This window comes from Scleropages formosus, chromosome 3, assembly GCF_900964775.1.
Source record: "Scleropages formosus chromosome 3, fSclFor1.1, whole genome shotgun sequence".
Taxonomy (NCBI): Eukaryota; Metazoa; Chordata; class Actinopteri; order Osteoglossiformes; family Osteoglossidae; genus Scleropages; species Scleropages formosus.
In genome coordinates, this window is record NC_041808.1 from 33,082,861 (window position 1) to 33,105,133 (window position 22,273).

Genomic DNA, 22,273 nt, shown 5'->3' on the forward strand with positions numbered 1-22,273 from the left:
GTGGAACAAAACTGAGGAACCGCCCCTGGTAGCTAAAACGACGAGCGCTACAGAAACACTGAGTCTGCGATCCATCCTTGGCTGCTTGCTCCTTTTATACCTCACTAACCAGCAGGTGTGTTGTGTTTTCAGCAGACAAGGGAAGCGGGAAAATTATTCTTTTTAAAGAATCTAATAAAGATAACGAACAAGCACGGAACACACCACACAAACATCGCCACGTGCCCGCGCTCGCCTCTCTTCTTCTCCCTCTTCTACTATCTCGCTGCAATCGCATTCGCAAAACCCCGAGCGCCAACTAGCGGTACGCCAATGCAAGAACACCACAAGGTGCAGCATGGATCTGGGCTCGTGGCACTGAGTGGCGCCTCCTCTGGCCCGTAGGGGTATTGTCCCTGTGGGTCTTAACAGACGCGTTATGATAAAGCAGGAAGGGCAGGATGTGTAACACACGTTATCTGTTGTGCTTAATAATGGTCATGACGAAGGGATACGTAACAAAGGACTGGACACGATTTGCAGTGGGTATAAGATCGCAAAAATTAAATCGGATTTGACCCAGTGGTACTATATTGCAACGGCAATTCGTCCATGAACAGGGATCGATTCGTGATCTTCCATATGATCCTTATTATTATTATTATTAATCCACCTAACTTCAATAACCACACCTGTCCTGAGGGTAGCGGTGAACCGGAGCCTATCCCGGAATCTTTGGAACGCAAGGCTGAGGGCGCACACCGTGGACGGGACGCCCGTCCATCGCAGGACACAGTATATTCTATTCTATTAACTAATTAGAATATTTGTCTACCTACGCATTGTCTGTTCCTACGACGTTGCCAGGGTAACGATATGACGTCACAGCCCTGGTGATCACAACAAATTAAGACGCCACGAGAAAAAGGATTGATTTGGAGTTTATTTTAATATAGAAAACTTATCACATTTTCAGAAACTATTTTTGTACGTAGACGTTTGCGGAAATACTCAGGTACGTTTATATCGAGGAAATGCTGTTTTCTTTCCGCTATTTTTCAGGCTTCCTCAGCAAAGAAGGACCTGGCTGCGCAAGAAATTGCAACAAATGTGCAATTTTTCTTTTTGAATTGCATTATTTACTTGTTTGCAGTATTTGTCAATCTTAACTGATCAATACTCTGATTATTATTAATGCTCCACCTGTGAGCCCTGTGCACAAGAAAAAGTGAAAGTATTAAAGTGATTAATCACATCAGTATAAAGATCTGCAATTAAAAAAAAAAAAAAAACAAAGATTTGTTTAGAGTGAAATCGAGAGCCTCACAGGGCCCCATGTAAACTGAGTCTCATGTAGTAGTACTTTTAAGCAGGAGACTAATTCTTCTAAAAAGGGTTATTAAATAATATGAAAGTATAAATGAGCAAAATGAAGTGCCTGTGAGAATCTTAGCAATTAAATAACAAAACAGATAATAAGAGATGTGCTGGAAAATAGATTAGTTGGTGTGACAGAACAAATGGCAGAGAAATGTGATACTGGTGACGTTATGGTATAAGTGGTATCGTTAAATTAATGGTAAAGAAACTGGTAAAGTAATTGGTTAAATGTGAACCTGAAAGTTATCATTGTGTTTGTCTCTATTCCACCAAGGCCATAATGTCCAGACGAAGCCCTAGACTTGCTTCCTTGGGTTATTATGGGTCAGATGGTGATGCAACTGGCTCGTACCGGGACAGTCCTATCAGGTACAGTTGACTTGTGGGTAAGCAGGTTTCCTCATGCTCTCATGGCAATGGCATTGAGACTTGAATTGTACTATGTGCACTTGGTTTCACATTTTTACCCCTTTTCTTGGAGTCTGACTATATTTTTCCCCACCCTTCAGTATACATGATGAGCTTAACCCTATTTCTTTCATTGATAGGAGCCCAGGACAGGGGTCACGACACTGCCCTGTCTGCATGACAGGTAAGTCACCAGTCCCAGCCACCGCTGCCAGAGCTCATACCTCCAGCAAGTCCATGGACACTCCTATAGAGGCTCATGAACACTCATCTGACTATTGCGTCGAGGAGGAGATACCCAGTGACAAAGGCTGGAGTGAGTTATGTGCATCTGCTACAAGCCCAGATACATATTTACATCCAGTTGAGATATGAAAAAATATACAGCTAAACATTGTTGTTATATAATTAGGTTCTCTGTTCTGGCTTGTGCTGTTATCAGCTCCTTCTCTCACTCATAACAGATGAATCCCTCTCAACATTCAAGAGTCTCGAAACACATCTCTTTTCTGACATCCTATCTGCTCTATAAAGCTTCATTACTTTCCATAAACAAAATGAAAAAATAAAAAACTTGCTACATAGAGCTATCCATATATTGTATGGAGACAAAAACAGCAGCACTGGACAAATTGACTATTTTGTGAATCACGTGTCTACATCTCTATCCCTCCAATGGTCATTGACACAGAGACACGAATTACAGGACAAAGTCATTAAATGAACTTTCTAAACTTTAACTCCATGACTCAAGTTGTTTCTTTGTCTCCTCTTCCACAGTTACATCCCTAGCCAGTACTGCAGCTACTAGCTTTGCACGACTCCGTGTCTTCATCAGGTATTGCACAAAAAAAGCTGTCTCCCGGCTCAGGGAGACAGATGGGGATCTATGAGGGCTCTCTAGGTTATTTATTTGCTGCAAAATGACCAGTTATTGAATTTGTATTACCTGAGTACATGAAAGGCTCAACGAACATCTAAGGCTATTTATTAGTAAAGACAGGGTTTTATTAATGGACTTGGACATTCATTAGTGAACAAGGTGACTGATCAGTGAATTTAGCTATTTATGATCAAACACTCGTGTTTATTTTAGGATAGCAGAAGTCATTGTAGGGATGCATTTTACAAGCTAGTACTGCATTTTACACTTGACTCAATGTACCATGTCTCCAGGGACATTAGGATCACGTTCAGATGGACACCTGCCATGAAGAAAGCCATTCTGATCATCTTCTTTTTCCTTCTGGCTTTTGGTGAGTTTTAGGTAAATGCAGTTGTGACATTACTAATTCAAATCAGACACAAACAGCTTTGACACACTTCTTTGTCAGGCTGGTTAACCGGTATACTGTATATGTAGAAAACAGTACTGTCATATTCAGCCAGTTGCGATAGTTACACCAAGAGAACAGTGCTAACATCATTGTGAACTATTCACTCCGTGTGTGTGTGTCCGTGCGTGCGCGCATGTGTGTGCGAGTCTGTGTATTTATATACAGGCATCCCTCGATTTACGAATTGTCTTTATCCGAAATTTTGGTTTAAAGGCGCTTGCCTTTTGACACCCAATGTTCAATTTATAGAACCAAAAATTAGGATAAAATTATCCAAAGCATGTCCGTGTTGCATGAGTGAAGCAGAAGTGCAGTAATGTACTGTAGTAGGTGCATCTGCATCCAGATCTGTCTGTTGGCGTGTTAGGAATGTTTGAGTGCTGCTTTAAGATAATGGGACGTTATGGGAATTGTATGAAATTCCACAGGAGTGTCCGTTAGCCATATTCGATGTGTTATGTAATTGAATGATTGCAGAAACAGCAAAACAAGTAAGAGGAAAAGTTTAGCTGATGGTTTTTTTGGCCTTGTATGCACGATTTAGCTGCAGTGCGCAGTTTTAGAAAGTTGTTCACAATAAATGTGACATGCTCAGTGGATTCCTGCTTGGTTTATTGCTCATCCTGCAGAGAACTGATCAATTAAAAAGTTGGAATTACCCCGGAGCAGTAAAAACTGCCCTGGAGTTTTCAGCGGAGACAGAAAACTACCCTGGGTTTTCTGACCATGGTCTGGAATCAGGACAGAAAAGGTAACAGGTGTAATGCACTTTTATATTGTTATCTGAGATGTACTTCATTATGGAGAAAAGCATCTACTAAATGAATAAATCTAAATGTGTTTCAAATGACATTTGGGGGAATTTCCTTGGGATTTCCAGATGATCTGGGAACGCATTATTTTCTTACCATTTAAAATAATGGGAAATAGGATTTCAACATCCAAAATCTCGACATCCGCACCATTTTCAGGAACGGATTAATTTCGTAACTCGAGAGATGCCTGTTTTTATATAGAAAAGCATACATTCAGTAACACTGGAGCACTTTGGTCTTTTTATGTCAAGGTATTTGGTACTGGTGGCCATCTCTCTCCAAGCTCCCAGCAAACTTCTCAGGAACTACTTTACCTGGCCCTGCTTTTCCACAGGTGAGCTTCACCCTTAGTTATCTGTGCTCCTCTCTCTGTCAGTTTTACCTCTCTATCCTCAATCATTGTTTAACCTTTTATTTACATCTCTTGGAGACTTTACCCTGTCTGAGGCTGCTGAGATGGCGAGTCAGTGTTATGGTTGAGAAGAGAACAGAGCAGTTAGGGTTTCATGTTGGAGCAAGGTGTGTAACGGCCAGCAAAAGTTAGTGCAGGTGGCTAGCAATGGGAGGCAGCTTTTGCTGCTATGTATGGAGGTGTGGTATTGATAATTGGCATGGTTTGAGTTTGTGTGTTTGCTGTGGGTGGAGGTTGTCTAGCGTGTGTGGAGGGAGGTGGGTCTGGGACGTTCCAGACTTCACTGTTCAGCCTTCCTGAGGTGTCTCAACAAAACACCAATAAAGGGAGGCTCCCACTTTACAACCTCAATGAAATACCCATGTTGGCACCCTCTGGTAGATGTAGTGGTTGGGGGAGGAGATTAAGCCGCTTGTTCGTGATTCGTGGAGATGTATAATGGCAATGCCGGGTGTCTTTGTGGCTTCATGGTGAGGTCGGTTGGACTAGGCCTTTTATATAGCTGCTGTAATGTGGGCATGGGGTGTAACGTCTTATCCTGTGTATGTTGAATATCAAAAACTTTAACATTTATGAGTGATTCCAGAACTTTTGAGCGCTAGTGTACATGTTTGGAAATGCAGTTAGATTAGTATATAGTATATGACCATACAACATGGTGTGTGTAGCTCATATTGTTCTAGTATTAACTTGTTTATTCACCGTGTGCCATCTGTGTGTGTGTATGCCACAGCTGTTGACTACAATCTCCCGCCGAGTTATGGAGCTCCTGTCCTCCCAAGCTGAGAGCAGTGATGCTACAGTGCAGCAGCCAAAAATTGAAGATGTGCTACAGAGTCTGGAGAAGAAGCTTCTTGATAGGCTGGCAGAAGAGAAAGAAAGGGCAGACATGTACAGAAGAAAGTTGGAGACCCTGGAGGAAAAGTGTGCTGGTGTAGCCACTGTGGAGGTCAAAATGGGTTTATATGCACTATACCAGTTTAGGTCAAGCTAATGGAAATTATTTTTATGGATCCATTGTATCTTCCACAGGATGTACAGCAGATTGTACAACAGGCACTGAGCCTGTACCAAGCAGACAGGATCGGAATGGCAGACTACGCCCTGGAGTCTGCAGGTTTGGGAATTAGGAGTCACCCATATGGCCCTTAGATTACACCTGCCTTTTTTCAGTCTTGCTAGCCATATATTGTGTATATATTCAGTTGAACCATCCACAATGCCATTCAACAATTAAAATTTGTTAGTGCTGTGTGGAAAAAATGCAAAGAGGAGATATGGTGCTGAGGACAGTTTTTTGACAACCTTTCCTGTTTATGTGCTTGTTTATGTAGGTGGTAGTGTGATCTTTCAGCACCATTCACCAACCTACCAGATCAGAGCAGGCCACTTCCCCCTGTTTGGTTTTCCGCTTCATTACACCTCTGAGGGTCCTCGCTCAGTCATTCAAGTAACATGCCCTTTCCTTCATTATCTGTGTGTCACGTGTCTCTGTCCTCAAATCTTTCTCCCATCCTGCCTTTGCTTCTGTTTCCTTCAGTTGTCATTGCCAGATAATGTTCTTGGAATATTACACAGTGCTGACAGTAGCAATAGTCACTAAGCTCTAACATCTCCCCCAAACCCTACTCCTTCTCTACCAGCCTGAGGTGTATCCAGGGAAGTGCTGGGCTTTTCAAGGCAGTCAAGGCTTTCTTGGGATCTCGTTGTCGTATCCCATTTATATCACCCATGTCACCCTGGAACACCTGCCCCAGTCACTTTCACCCAGCGGCCACATCAACAGTGCTCCAAAAGACTTTGCTGTTTACGTGAGTGCCACAGATTATACTGCTTGAATCCAACAAAGGAGCAAAGACACTGATGTGTCATTATATTACAGGGTGTATACAGGCTTCCCTTGTATGACGAACAATCATTTTACGAGAATGTGGACTTGCGACCAAATAAAATGTGTGCCCTGAAATTTCCATGAGCTATGGCTCACATATGGAGGAACATTGTATGAAAACAGAAATTTCAATTTAAAATACATGCCTCAGCAAAGTCAAGTATGACACAAGGTGGGCAGTCACCCCCGCTATGGGTGGCATGTCTTATCCCATACATCTCTGCGGTTCTTCACCTGTGTGTCGGCTTCCAGTCACCTCTCAGAATCTCTCACAACTCTGTATTGTCTATAATAATGATACCTAAAGCAAGAAGAAGAAAGTGCTAAAAGCCGAAAAGGCCAAGGAAAGCCTTACCTATCAGTTTAAAATTTCAAGTAATAAAGGGGTAGGGGGGTGTGGTGGTGCAATGGCACAGTGGATTTAACCGGGTCCTACTCTCCGGTGGGTCTGGGGTTCGAGTCCTGCTTGGGGTGCCTTGTGATGGACTGGCGTCCCGTTCTGGGTGTGTCCTCTTCTGCCCTGTGTTGCTGGGTTAGGCTCTGGCTCCCCACGACCCCATACAGGACAAGCGGTTTCAGATGATGTGTGTCTGAGTAATAAAGGGCATAGAGTTCTTTTGAAACGCAGTATTGTTATAAATGACTTTGTGTGATTCAATTTACCAGTCATTTATCTCTAATATTACTTCACTAATAACTCAGCAAAGAGGGGTTACACGTATTATGAGTAATTAGTGTAATTAGAATTGCTTTGCTCGGTAGTGTTATACTACTGCTACAACTAATAATAATAAAAATCAGTTTTTATTAAGATGTATTTGTTAAAAATATAAACCAATTTATATTAACTATCAGCATTTAAAAATTATAACAGAAAAACAAAATTAAAAAGCATTTAGAAGTAATAACACAGCATGTGAAGCATGCTTCATGGTGGACAGTATGGCAGTCCATTGCTGGACAGTTATACACACACTCTTTCATTCACATACATACAATAGGGGCAAATTCAGAGTCACCTATTGGCCTGAAACATGTGTCTTTGGACTCTGGGATGAAGCCAGAGCAACTGGACAAAACCCTTGTGAGCAAGAGAAAATAAGCATAATATAAATTATTTTGAGGGAAAGGGGAAAAGGAATACAAAAAAATGTGTCACATGTAAGTCATTTTCAACATGCGGGTCTTAAGCTCAGACTTGCATTTTCCGTGTTTAAAAGATAAGACAGATTTTGCATGTTAAATTGGTGAGCCTTCTGTGCCCTTGGAACGTATTGTATATTTTCCCTATTTAACTCACAATAATCGTTTGTCCTAATGCAGAGTCAAGAGTGGTCCAGAGCCTATCCTAAATGCATAGGGCTCAGGAGAGTTGAGGGTGAACATTTAATTGTGAAAATGAGTTCTAGAATGTTGAGAAATGAAGTATCTTAATTATCCACTCATTCACTATTGATAACAGCTTGTCCTAATGCAGGGTCATGGTGTTCCAGAGCCATATCTGGAAGCACAGGGCACTAGGCCAGTCAGGGTACATCGCCGACAGATGCCAGTCCATCACAGGGTAGCCACACACACTCCTTTAGGTTGTTTTTATCAAAATTCAGATTTTTAGAAACTATGCTCATTATGCAAGGGAAGCTTGTAATAATTTTCCAAGAAAGGAAGTTGGTATCACTAATATACATGTATAACTGTGTTGCCTTTTAATTATTGTTATTATTTTTTTCAATTTCTGTAGGCATTATCCACTGAAAAAGAGGAAGAAGAGACAACATGGTTAGGAACATTTACATATGACCAAAACAGAGAGCCCATCCAGACGTTTGAATTGCCGGTGAGACATAGTGGTGACCTTGTCACCATCTGTATCATCCTGCTGAAAATAAATAAGAACAAAAAAGAAAATAAGTGCAATATTAGTTGTCAGGCTTCCTTTTCAGCGTCTGTGTTAGTAGATACTTTTTGGGTCCTGTTGATATATTGTGTGAACTATATATGCTGTATGTGTACGATTGGTTCCCGACTTATGAATCTATTGGAACCAAGAGTTGGTTCGTTACTCAAAAAGTTTGTAAGTCATGTTTCAGAGTGTGCCATGGGCTCATCATCAGTTATACACTCAGATACTTGTGCAGTGTACACTGGCAAACATGGACGTATTGGAATAAGTGACTATATGATGTCTGCATCCATAACTCTGTTGTTTACTGAGTTGTACATCACTTTGGAGAAAAGCATGTGCTAAATGAATAAATGCACACATAGATTTCAACCACCAAAACAGCTCTGCATGGTGGGAAGTCACAGTGGGGTTTTTCTGACAGGAGCAGAGCTGTCTGTCTCTGAAATTCAGCAGATTGTGGAAAGCAAGAGGGAAAAGAGCCCTGTGGTATCGGGCTGGCTTGTACATGCAACAGGGCATTTTGAGTGCCCTGGCAGGAGTATTCACGGCACAGTGTAAATAAGAAACGCCAAGTACATAGCATGCTAAATACCCAATACAGGAAAATTTTTTTTAATAATTTCATATAATTTTTTTTTTGAAAATGTCTTATAATTTTGCTTGTATTGATAGCTGTGGAAAGGGGGTGCGGTGGGTTGGACCGGGTCCTACTCTCCAGTGGGTCTGGGGTTCCAAGTCCCGCTTGGGGTGCCTTGCGACGGACTGGTGTCCCGTCCTGGGTGTGTCCCCTCCCCCTCCGGCCTTACGCCCTGAGTTGCCGGGTTAGGCTCCGGTTCCCCGCGACCCTGTATGGGACAAGCGGTTCAGAAAATGTCTGTGTGTGATAGATGTGGAAGACAGAGGATGACCTGTTTGCTTCTTTTCTTGCTATTCACAATCTGTCTATCAGTACATTGGCTGATGCTTTGCCACGAGATTTGAATCAGTATGCTTGCCTCAATAGTTTACATCAGCAAAAAGTTTGTTACTCCATAGTTCAGAAGTCGGGAACCAACTGTACCTTATTGTGACCAAAGTGTTGTTGACTGTAAGATTAGAAAAGTGTGAACATTGTATGTACATACCCCAAGTTACAATACTACTACTCTACATTATTAATAATAATAACAACAATAATAATAAGAAGAAGAAGAAGAAGAAGAAGAAGAATAATCATCATCATCATCATCATCATCAAAAGAGTGGGGAACTGAAAAATGAAAGTAAAAACAGACCAAATTTTGCTTATTTGCTTACTTGTGACTGTGTTTATTTTGTATTTCAGATCCCTGCGAAGATGATCCACAGTGCAGTCGAGCTGAAAATCATGAGCAACTGGGGTCACCCAGAATACACCTGTGTGTATCGTTTCAGGGTTCATGGAGAGCCTACTAAATTAAGAGGCACAACTTCATCTCGGACAGAAAGAGCTAACACTACCGATACAGAGTTTCATTCACATCTTTAATTCACAAGATTTTTTTGTCAAGGATAATAAATGACCAACTGAAAAATTATTTATTGGATTAGACTTCATGGTGTCTTCATATTCAGACATGTTTTCTGAATTTGTCAATTATTACTACTGCACTTTATAAAAGGGCCTGGGCGTTTAAAAAATATATTATGTTCAGTAAATCTTTTTTATAACCTCGAATATTCAAAGGCATTTGTAACATCTTATAAAATAAGAATCGGAATAGACAGTTTAAAAAAAGGTAAGGAATAAGTAGAAGTTTTACGGAGGCCTCAGTTCCAACATTTTGAAATGATTAATGGAACCATTGTGGAAAAAATGTTGTGAACTTAAATCATTATTAATGAATTTATGACTGAATAACATGCACAATGTGCACATGATAAAAGTTTACAGCATACCAATGCCAAAACATCCCCCAATTGCAAAGCATCCATAGAGGGAGAACAATGGTGTGGGGCTACTTTACTACCTCATTGCCTTGAGGTAACAAAAAAATTCCACATTGTATTGGGAAATTTTAAAGGATAATATCAGAGCATCAGGGCTATGATCTGAAATTCCAAAGAAGCTGAGTCTCGCAGGGTCAATGACCCCAAATACAGGAATAAACCTGTATTTAAAGAATGGCTTTAAAGAAAAGAAATTCTGCATTTCAAAATGGCCAAGTCAGAGTCCTCACCTCAGTGCTACTGAAATGAAAGCTTCATGCAAAACATCCTAGATACATAAATTAAATAAAACAATTCTGTAAAAAGGAATGGGCTAAAATATCTCTCAACTGCTGTGCAGATCTGGGAAGCATTTGGTTAAAATTCCTGTTCTATGCATTACTAAAATTGTAGGATCACATACTTTTTCCTTCCCTGACCTTCAATATTTAATGTTCAGTATAGATACAACATGAAATTTCATGAAATCTGTTTGCTTCCTTAGTAAGGCATTGAATGTGGTTGGGTTTTCCTCGGTGAAGTCATCAAAATTACTTTTAATTAAACATTGTATATTATAAACAATAACAATCTATGCACAATATGCAGGTACTCAGTCTGCAAATAGCTCTGTACACGCATAAGAATGTAAACACTATGCAGTGCCTGCAATCTCAAACCCCCCACCATTCTCCCGGGGTTTACCAGCCTTTGTCTGCGTCTGCACAGTGAGCCGGTGGCAGTCAATGTGCCGGAACTCAGCGGCAAAGAGGCCAAACAGCATAAAGAAAGACATGACCGCCAACCACTCGCAGATGGCAGCTGCTGACCGAAGGTGATTGTTGTGCAAAATTGACACTGGGTGGAGGCAGGGTCAAAGAGTAATAACCCAGGCATGAAAGACACACAGGAAAATAAACATGGATGTTATGAAGACAGGCTGACATACTGAGATACGGTAAACAAAAATAAATGCTTTAGATTTTAAGATTTTAAGCAGGAGCAGTTGACGGTGTAGCCGTTGGAGCTGGTTGCAGGTTCAGCTCTGACCTGTTGTAGTACCAGTAAGCAAGGCACTTATTCTAATTCTGCTCCAGTAAAAATACTCAGCTGTATAAATGGGCAAACAAATGTAGGTAGGTTAACATTTTGATTCACTTTGGAGAAAAGTGTGAGCTAAATATGTAAATTTAGGTGTTCATGGTATTGACTAAGGTGAGAGGGTTTATTATTAGCATTGTTGTTGCTTAAACAACGTCACTGATTTATAGAGTTGGATGTTTTACTGGAGTAAGTCAATGATCTTTCCATGTATGAAAGAGCAGGACCCTCCCACTACTTAATCCTCAGTAGTCATAAGCTAATAGACTTGACATTGAAAAAATATTTGTAGAAAAAGTATTTGTGCTGAAGTAAGTCCTGCTACATTATTTTGTAAGTTACAGAAATTTTGTACTGTTAGCTAAACTCTATTACCAACATTGTGTTAAGTGTAAGACCCCCCACCCACCCCCAATTCTTCCCAATGATGCAAGACACTGCATGAAGGATACTAACGACAATAAGGACGGTGCAGACTGTACAGAAGATGGCCCGGAGTGGGCCCACCCAGCACCGATCTTGAGATGGCTCTACCTTGTAGGTGAGCCACAGCTGCAGCCAGAAGTAGATCACGCCCACATAAAAGGCCAGAAAGGCCCCGAACAGGTGTGCTCCCATGACAACTGTTTGCTTAAAAAGATGTGGTGGGGGACACAAAAGAATCATGCCAAATAAATGTAGCCTGTGGAATACTGTACTGATCTTTTTTTGTCCATAGACAGTGAGCAGAACAACACTCTTGCAATCTCAGAAAAAGATTCTTTCAGGAAATACAAAGCTCTACTACTCCTAATCAGTTTGAACTCAGGGGTAATTACAGTTTCAAAACTCAAATTCGGTGTAAAAAATTTGCGAAAAGAGAACATCAGAAAGGTCCATCAATAGATTTTCTAAAAGCGTTCATTATTTTTAAATATTTTTATATACGGGGGGTGTAGTGGCACAGCGGGCTTGGCCGGGTCCCGCTCTCTGGCGGGTCTGGGGTTCGAGCTTTGCTTGGGGTGCTTTGTGACGGACTGGCATCCCATCCTTGGTGTGTCCCCTCCCCCTCACTTGCACCCTGTGTTGCCGGGTTTGGCTCCGGTTCGCCGCGACCCCGCTTGGAGCAAGCGGTTTCAGCCAGTGTATGTGTGTGGGTTACTTTTTGAGGGATAGCGGGCCAAATTATTTTTCCCATAAAATGTGGCTTCTTCATTTAACAGAAATTCATCTAGCCATTTTCATTAAACAAATTATGTCTGCTCTCTTATGAAATACTATGCACTGGCTACTCATCTTACAAATACTGCAGAGACCATATGTCTGTTCACGTTTTGTTTTTTTTTTTTTTGTCACTCCAGTCTCACAGAGTCAATAAGTCATAATCAACAAAAGCTTAATAAAACAGACATGGATGGATGGAAGTGCTATTGAGTCAATTCCAACTCATAATGGGGTTTCCATGGTATGGGAGAACATGGTTTATCACTACCTTCTCCCATGCATGTCTGCGGGGTGCAAACATGGGTAGAATATGGAAACCCCACACACCCCAAGCTGGATACAAACCCACTCCCATCAAACAGCTCAGGTTTAGTGAGGCACCAACTTTACCCGCTGTGCCACATAAAACAGATATAACATGACTTTTTTTCAGTTGTTCAAGATATGAGCTTTAAACACTGAGGAAGCAAGTGGAATTATGGAGTTCCATTTGGGTGTGTTTTACTGGCACCTATATACTGGATGCGAAAATGTAGGTCGTGTTTGCTCTGCTGCAAACTGAAATTTTTGAACATAGAATGCTAAATAAAATGCAGTTAAGCATAAACTGGAACACGTCTGTATCTTTGTAACCCTTTGTAACACAGTGCATATAGCAACAATCTGCAGCGATATCAGTGTACTTGTACACCTAACAATGGAAATTACATACCTGAAAATTGCCAACAAAGGAGATGCCCAAGGCAGAGATGAAGCCCAGTACCACACTAGCCACGTTGACCTTACTCTTGTGCCCATAGTCTCTAATCTGCTGGAAGCGTAACACCACGATCCACACCACTGAAGAGAGGAAGAGGTAAGCCAGTTATGAGAAAAGGAAAGTGTGTAAAGATGTGATTAAAGGACAGAGATATTAGAAACACTGAAAGAATTACAGCTTGTATAAGACAACAATGAAAGGATATTTTGAGCCATGGATGTAATAATACATTTTTAAAAACCTTGTTGCAGGTTAACAATATTCTCACTGTTACATTGTATTGGAAGTCCTCATTTGGGAAACAAATGATCAGAAAAAATTTGGATGATACCCAATAAATATCGTATAACAAAGGTTGGGGGGGGGGTTATATAAATTATTCCATCGAATCTGCCCAGATTCCCCATTTAATTAAGATGCATATAGATGATGTGCTTTTCATGAAAGGAGTCCCAAAACTATTCAACATTTCTTTTGCTTGTGTCTCATTGTTAAACTTTTTGGACTGGACTGCAAACTTCTATTTGAAAAGAGGCAAATACTGATATTAACTTTAAAGAAATCAATGATATGATAAACTTTAATTGTATTGAAGAAAAAAAACACATAAACTCACCTAGAACAGCACAGAGGTTGATGATCTGAGCAAACAAACAGCTTTGGGGGTTGTAGGAGCCACATGTACTGAGAGAAGGAGACAAAAGTACAAAAGTGCTGTTTGAAAACAAATAAGACATTCACACAGAACCAAATATATTTTTAAAAACTGTAAAATATACTTGCTGTTATTGCATGAAACAGCAGAGAATAGAGAATTGATTTTTTAAAATTTTTCATTCATAAATGCATGGGAAACCCACAACTACTAATAATATATACAGTTTGTACTCACTAGTATTTAAATGTGCTTTTAATAAATTTGTATTATAGTAATAGTATATAGTTTTGACTCACTGTTCTGTATTTGAGAACAGAATAATTTTGAGAACTATGACCATTTTTAATTTATTACTTAATTACTTCATCCAACAGATCATACCAAGATTAAAAATAATATATTTTTTTCCATACGAAGCAAAGGCTCTTCTTGATAAGATATCTAATGGGACCTGAACTTGCAATCATGTAGTTAAAAACTTCTGATGCATATGCTTTGGCATTAAGCAGTGAACTATGAATATTTTGCACAACATATGTGAAGAGATTGAAAAATAATAATCTACTTACAATTAAAAGTAACTGAAAGTAAACAAAAAACATTTGCATACCTTATATATGGAAATTCAACTGTCAAATTAACTGTTCCATTCGATACGGCAATTCCAAAACTGTATGGAGAAAAGGAGTGACGTTAGTGGATGTTAGCATATTTTATGTACCGTAGATCATGCTGGCACACTAGTGAAGAATAAAGTGATACTTACACTACCCAGATTCCCAGGGTCCCTGCCACAGCTAAGAGGACTGGTAGTAAAGCCCAGGCCCACATCCTGGATTGTAATTTCTAGTAGAGCAACCACACAAATTATTTTCTAAAAACATTACTGTGACAAAATTAATGAAGAAAGACTAACATGTCTTTATCTTTGACCGTCATGAAAATATACTTAGAGAATTTATGTACTACTACTAGTACTCAGTTATACGGTGCATTTTTCCACGAGAATCCAGGTTTGGCCGTTTTACCACCAAGTGCCATGGCATTTGGAAGTGTGGTTGGAGCAGAGATTTTACAACCAGATGCCCTTCCTGACGTCAGCTCTCACCATTTTACCCAGGAGACAATGGTCCTTGGAACCAGCAATGGCTAACAAAGCGGCTAAGGCTACCGACAGTTTAGCGTCAATAATACACCTGAATTGTATGTCTTTGGACCATGGGAGAAAACCAGAGCGCGCGCGCACGCGCGCGCACACACACACACGCAGTTTCAGAACCGCTTGTCCCATACAGGGTCACGGGGAACCGGGGTAACACAGGGCGTAAGGCCGGAGGGGGAAGGGGACACACCCAGGACGGGACGCCAGTCCGTCGCAAGGCACCCCAAGCGGGACTCGAACCCCAGACCCACCGGAGAGCAGGACCGTGGTCCAACCCACTGCGCCACCGCGCCACCGCACCCCCCTTCAAAACCAGAGCACTTGGAGGAAACCAAAGCAAACATGGGGGGATCAAACCCACTTGTATACCAAATAAAGTTTGCTGTAAGAACATTCCCAATGAAAAGAAGCTACTCATTCAAGAGAAAGAAGGAAGATAGAAAAGCAGGACAGAGAAAGTGGGTTACATGACAATTCACAGGTACTTGTGTCCTACCTAAAAACAGAGAGAATGAAAACACAGGAAAAAGTGTGACAAAACAGACATGAAACAGTTGAAAAAAAAATCGCTGTCCCACAACTGATGCAGCCAAATGTCCATATCTGTAGCCTACATCTGGAAAGTACACCAAACAAGCCAACGCGAAACGAATACATTATAGATACTGAATGTATAATGAAATAGATAAGAAAATGGAAAAGGAAAGCAAGCCATAACTGACACTTACAGCCCTGTTTTGTAGGTCAACAGATGAAAATCAGAGACAACCTTTCTCACTCCCACTGGTGGCCTTTTATACAAGCTGCCACCTTGAAAGGACTCTTCCTTCTTCTTCAGTGTTTTACACTGATGTGGCACTTATCGGGGTGAGGGGATGAACTTTGCTCAGTGCTACCCATTTCCACTGAGGACTACAAATAGACACTAATCGTTATATTACAGTCCGTTATCACACTCTGACTTTTACTACAGCTGTACACAGGGTGTGAGTGTGAGACTGCTTTGTTTCTCCATAGTTTGATAATGTAACAGTAAAGATATAATAAAGGTGATTTCAACATGGCATAGAGATGAGGAAGCTACAAGTTGCTTTCCACTTCTGTTCAGCAGTACAAATTGTAAAAAAAAAAAAAAACTATAAAATTTAGAAAGTGTTTTGTGTAAGAAAACTGTCTCCACCCGAAACCAATCAGCGCAGAAGCCCTTTTCATCTATACACAAAACACTCAGACACACAAGGGCTTTTTACAACAACATCCGACCGATGGGCAAGCCCCGAACTACTGGGTGTCTCCCCGATCAGTCCTTGCTGCCTTCCTTCATTTACAAAGCTCATACATAATTAGTTGGTTAGTTGATAACTAATTAGTTATAACTGGTCATGTTTTTGTTTCAAGTAGGCTGGACTATTGTAAAGCTTTATTATCAGGGTGTCCATACCAGACTGTATCCAGGCTACAGTTGGTACAAAATGCGGCTGCGAGAACTGTTACTAGAACCAGGAAGTACGACCATATAACACAGGTACTTAAATCGTTGCATTTGCTCCCGGTTACATTTGGAGTTGGTTATAAAATCCTACTTTTGACCTATAAGGCAGTACATGGCATTGGTCCCTCTTACCTTTGTGAGATTATTGATTCTTATATCCCAGGATGATATCTTCGTTCATTGGATGCAGGTTACCTTAAAGGACCTGTGATCAATAAGACCTCAGTAGGAGGTCACGCCTTTAGTTACAGAGCACCTAAACTGTGGAATAGTCTACCAGTTACTGTCAGAAATGCCCCATCTTTCTCTGTCTTCAAATCCAGACTAAAGACTTACATGTTTACTGAGGCATTCCACCTTGAAATGTAATTCCACTTGTCTGTGTTTGTTTTTACCACCTCTATAGCAATGCAAATTAAATCTACTTGTTTAAGTTATAAATTACTAACTATTTCTCCTTGTTGAGCATTGTCTCCCTACATCAGAGCTCAGGAGGTCAGCCGGCAGTCACAGACGCACCCTCATGTTGACTGAAGATGATGACCAACTGCCATAATGGATGAGACATAGTGTACCTTGGTGCACTGGGAAATCAAGCTACCAAACAGCAACAATGCCATTATTACTGGCTCAGAAGTCTTATTTAATCTAGAATGTCCAGGAGGGGTGGGCAGCCACTGGCACTTGGACCCCCAGAGGTTTTTTCTCCCTCTAGTTTTAGCTGGGAGTTTTTGTTCCTTTCCTCTCTGGCCAGTAGGCATACTTAAAGCTCTATAAAAGCATTATATTATGATAGTCCGTAGTCAGCTGTCTTCTTTGTTTCTCTGTTCTGATGTATTTGCTTTTTTTGCCTTATGCCTGTTAAAGCGCTCTGTGTCACTGCATGAGAAGAGTGCTCTGTAAAAATAAATTGAACTGAACTGAATTGAATTGAGTAGGGGGTGCGGTGGCGCAGTGGCGCAGTGGGTTGGACAACAGTCCTGCTCTCCAGTGGGTCTGGGGTTCAAGTCCCCCTTGGGGTGCCTTGCGACGGACTGGTGTCCCGTCCTGGGTGTGTCCCCTCCCCCTCCGGCCTTACGCCCTGTGTTGCCGGGTAGGCTCCGATTCCCCGTGACCTCGTAGGGGACAAGCGGTTCTGAAAATGTGTGTGTGTGTGAATTGAATTGAATGAAATAATTCATTTCAGGGCATAGCAATTAGGCATGTTGGTAACTTTCCACTTCTTGGTTCTCAAAACTACCAGTTTCTGCTTTTTGCGTGCAAAGCAAAAGCAGCTAACCCTCAACTTCTTGTTATTCTTATTTCATATCATATCAGATCTTTTGAACTTCTGACAAAGTTCTCATAAAGTTTTATGCAGCTACATTGGTTCATGTGGTGGAAAGAAACAAACTAAAAAGAAACAAAATAAACAAAAGAAACTAACTGCACCTAAGAATCACTCGTCTGCATCTACTGTATGTCTCTCTTCCTGCTAATGTAATGCACATTGTATTTTCTATAAGATGTACGTCGCTTTGGAGACAAGTGTGAATGAATAAATGTAAATGTAAATATCTTGCACATGCAGGAATCACTGCGCCCTGCACATATTTAGTCACTTCTGGGTGTCATAACAGGCTTATTTGTCAGTGCTTTTCTACTTAGTTAAGTCACAATGCATTCTAAGCATACATTTTGATTTTAAAGCATGTATAATCATCAAAGTCTATGTTTAAATCATGTTTAGATTAAATTTTAACACCACACTCCTCCCTTTGAGCATGAAATGCTCACACATATTGACTGTCATCACCTTCACCTTCATCCAACAGAGGTTTCCGTCATACTGCATTATATTGGTTACAGGTATTATGGAAGAGGCAATTCTTGCAATCATACTTTTCACACAGGCAATACAACATAACAGTAAAAGAAACACACATCCAACAGAAAGGATTATAGGTAAGAATCATTTCAATAGATCTGTTCCCTCATTTGTCCACGTCAATCTGTCCATCCGTCAAGGTAAAGCTGTTACTATGTATCATATTATGTAATATTTGAGCTCATCATGCTTAGTCCTGGATCCATGGGCAACAATAGCCAATCACGCCAGGGCAGACAGCATCCGTAATTTAGTTATAGGCTTTGCTATGCCCAATAATGGTTGTATACATTTAGTCCCAGAGGACATCCTGATGGGGTTAGGGCATTCCTGTTGTATGACCAGTTGCAACTTTTCCTAAAGGCCTTATGGCCATCTTTAGTTGGATAAACTGGGAGTGCTCAAATTTCTTATTTAAAGCATCAAAAATCATCAACACACTACAGTAACATGCTCTCTCAGAGTAGGACAAACCCTTCCGCAATTTCATAAGTTACGCACTGGGTGCTTTGGCATACCCGTAAGGCATCGCCATCCACATTCAGTGGTTTCCCCTAGAGGTAAAAGACAACCCAGTACTGTGAGTTTAGGGTGAACAGGCATTAAAGAGTACATTACTAGATCTATAACAGAAAACAAACAGTTATTAAAAGGAGTTGTTATTGGAAGGAATTGAGAACAGGATAGTAACTGCATTCAGAACAGTCGGGGTTCTTGGGTATATTGCATCAGCCACCTCCCTTGGTCCTGTATAATTCTTCAGAACCCAGCTATCTTTTCTGCTGGAAAATTGGGCGACCTTACAAGGGAATGAGTATTTGGAATACCTTAACCATTCAAGCTCCCTCTCACTCTTTCTCTTTACTTTCTCTGATCCTGCTTTGACTTTCTTGTTGCCATCCCTACTACCCTGACCACAATCTGCACTCTATGTGTTTACACTTTCTCATCTTCAGAAAATCACCTACAGGCAGTCCCTGGGTTACAAACGTCCAACTTACATACAACCCATAGTTACGGACCACCACCCCCCCGTAAAGCCTATCATATTAAAAATTCAAGTGACATACAATGGTGCGTAATAACAAACGGACGCTACTTTGACACACGCATTAAAACATTGCAAGTCTACAGTGGTTCGTTGGCTTGTGAACCTGAGGTAGAACAAAGACTTTGTTCTTTTCAGTCGGACTGTCAGGCCCATGACCTCACCATGAACATCTGCACCTGCCTGAAATCAGAGCAGTGGGGTATAAAGAAGCCACACCTGCACACCCTGGTTGCGCAAGCTCATTTGAGAAACCCGTTCCTACTGTGCTCTTGAGTGAACCCACGAGAACCTACCCGTCCTTCCAAGTCCCTCGTTCTCTTCACTCCTTCATTCCTGCTCCTGACATCCACGGCTCCCGACACTTGCATCGCTTCCTCGACTATGACATCGGCTTTTCCCCAAGACCTACGTTTGTGCATCAAGCGACCCGCGCCTGTCCCTGATCACCAATCTTGCCTGCTCCCTTGTATGGTGACAATAAAGATCCCGTGATTGGGTCCACACACACACACACACACACACCTACCTCAGTCTCCTGTCTGCTCAGTATGACACGGACCATGTTGCTATTAACAGTGTCCCATGTGTTACTGTATTTGGCTTTAATTTTTTTGTTTTTACCCTCCTTACTATAGCACCAAAGCGTAAATGTGATGCAAGTGATGGTGATGCATCAAAGAAAAGGAAAACGATCATGACTGAAACTAAAGTGGAAATAATAAAGCAATCGGAAAAAGGTGAAACGCCAATAAAGATTGGAAAAGCAAACTTTCTTTAATGTTTTTTATACCTACACACACACTCCCTCCTCCTCCTCCCTCACCATTATAAAGACTGTAGTTACATTTATTATCATTATTTTTATTATTATTGTTATCATTACATGGTGTTATTATTATTACTGTATTATTATCATAAAGATGTTTTAGTGTATATGGAAGTGTTTCTTTAATGTTTTTATGGATAGAAAGGGACTATATACTAAGACAAAATTTGACTAACTGACATTAGATATGCACTGAACCTAACTGTTCTGACTTAAGTATAAATTCGACTTAAAGACAGATTTAGGAACAGAACTTGTTCGTAATCCAGAGACTGCCTGTATTTGTCTTTAACTGGTTCTATTCCTTATGTCTGTACACAAGCTCCTAGGTCCCTTCATTCTAACATCCCTGTCTTCCCAAATTAATGTACGGAACTGAACCCCCTTACACCACCTAATTTGGCCGGAGACAGGACACCAGATGATCTGGCAAACCTAGAAGAGCAAAGCAGTCTTACTTCATTGCTTAGGAGTCATTCACTCAAACATCAAACAAAACAGCCTCATTCAGCTATCTCATACACCCAGAATCCATCATACTCATAACAACCTTAATTCATTTTTTTTCCTAATTACTGTCCCAGAGACATAATCGAACACGGTTCCCTTTTACACAAATACCACAAGAGGATACAAAACACATAACCTGGCTCCCAACCAGTCCGGACTCTAACTGAGGACTCGAACCTCAGCCCGAGGGCGCGACCCCCGTTTACCTCAGTGGTGGGATTCAAACCCCCATTATACACTTCTCAGTAGTGGGACTCGAACCCCTACTAGAGTAGACGCTAGACAGGACTTGAACCTGTCTATCTGGAGCACCTTTTCACCTACAGAACTTGAACCTCGAGACAATACAATTTTAAGAAAACAAAAAAAAAACTATTCTGTCCTACCAGCTGATTGGTCCAATTGACGGTGTACTCTGCCCCTGTGGCCTGGACGCCGTGGAAAGAGCTGTCCTTCTCTTTGTCTCAGGTCTGGTCTCTGTGGTTCTCCTAGGATAAAGGCTCCTCCTTGGGATTCCTCCAACAGTGGGCCACCGATGGCAGAGGTTGACCATCCCGGACGAGCACCCAAAACTGTAGAAGAAAATTCTCTCCACCCGGAACCAATCAGCGCAGGAGCCCTTTTCACCTATACACAAAACGCTCAGACACACAAAGGTTTTTTATGACATTGGCCGATGGGAGAGCCCCAAACTACTGGATGTCTCCCCGATCAGTCCTTGCTACCTTCCTTTATTTGCAAAGCTCATACATAATTCATTTTGGGGCGTATAACAATTAGGCATGTCGGTAACTTTCCACCTCTTGGTTCTCAAAACCACCAGTTTTTACTTTTTGCACGCGAAGCAGAAGCAGCTAACACCCAACTTCTTGTTATTCTTATTTTATATCATGTCTTGCACGTGCAGGAATCACTGCGCCCTGCACGTATTTAGTCCTTTCTAGGTGTCACAACAGGCCTATTTAGCAATACTTTTCTACTTAGTTAAGTCACAATACATTCGAAGCGTACATTTTAATTTTAAAGCATGTATAATCATCAGGGCATATGTTTAAATCATGTTTAGATCAAATTTTAACAACACATCACACTCTGACTTTCACTACAGCTGTACACAGGGTGTGAGTGTGACACTGCTTTGTTTCTCCAGTTTGATAATGTGACAGTAAAGATACAATAAAGGTGATATGAAAATGGCACAGAGATGAGGAAGCTACAAGTTGCTTTCCACTTCCGTCTAGTAGTACAAATTAGTAAAAAACCTACAAAATTAAAAAAAGTGTTAAACTAAACAAAACTTCACTGAATAAACCTACCTTATTTTATTATATTTACATTTATTCATTCATGTGATGTTTGCTTAGGAGGGCACGGTGGCGCAGTGGGTTGGGCCAGGTCCTGGGGTTCCAGTCCCGCTTGGGGTGCCTTGTGACGGACTGGCGTCCCGTCCTGGGTGTGTCCCCTCCCCCTCCAGCCTTATGCCCTGAGTTGTTGGGTTAGGCTCCGGTTCCCCGCAACCCCGTATGGGACAAGCGGTTCAGAAAATGTCTGTGTGTGTGTGTGTGTGT

At 41.1% G+C, this 22,273-nt stretch overlaps 2 protein-coding genes across 3 annotated transcripts; one reads left to right on the top strand and one right to left on the bottom strand.

Annotated features, from left to right (window-relative positions):
- Positions 1–471: 471 nt before the first annotated feature.
- LOC108940830 (SUN domain-containing protein 2-like) lies at positions 472–9,664 on the top strand. Of its 2 annotated transcripts, none has more exons than XM_018763222.2 (12): positions 472–521; positions 1,634–1,728; positions 1,908–2,083; positions 2,548–2,605; positions 2,944–3,023; positions 4,171–4,253; positions 5,065–5,280; positions 5,364–5,448; positions 5,666–5,781; positions 5,975–6,142; positions 7,964–8,059; positions 9,453–9,664. In XM_018763222.2, the coding sequence occupies exons 1-12, from the start codon at positions 474–476 to the stop codon at positions 9,633–9,635; spliced, it is 1,404 nt and encodes a 467-aa protein (XP_018618738.1). In that variant the 5' UTR covers positions 472–473; the 3' UTR covers positions 9,636–9,664. The 2 variants fall into 2 exon arrangements, with proteins under 2 accessions (XP_018618738.1, XP_018618747.1); XM_018763231.2 differs by lacking the exon at positions 472–521 and adding an exon at positions 809–994.
- Positions 9,665–9,921: 257 nt separating this feature from the next.
- On the bottom strand, positions 9,922–21,176 carry tmem150b (transmembrane protein 150B). The gene is made up of 7 exons (XM_018763275.2): positions 21,092–21,176; positions 14,564–14,643; positions 14,408–14,467; positions 13,756–13,823; positions 13,092–13,219; positions 11,629–11,806; positions 9,922–10,933 (listed from the first exon to the last, which is right to left on the bottom strand). Exons 2-7 carry the CDS (start codon positions 14,626–14,628, stop codon positions 10,731–10,733), a joined length of 702 nt encoding a protein of 233 aa, XP_018618791.1. The 5' UTR covers positions 14,629–14,643; positions 21,092–21,176; the 3' UTR covers positions 9,922–10,730.
- Positions 21,177–22,273: the final 1,097 nt, after the last annotated feature.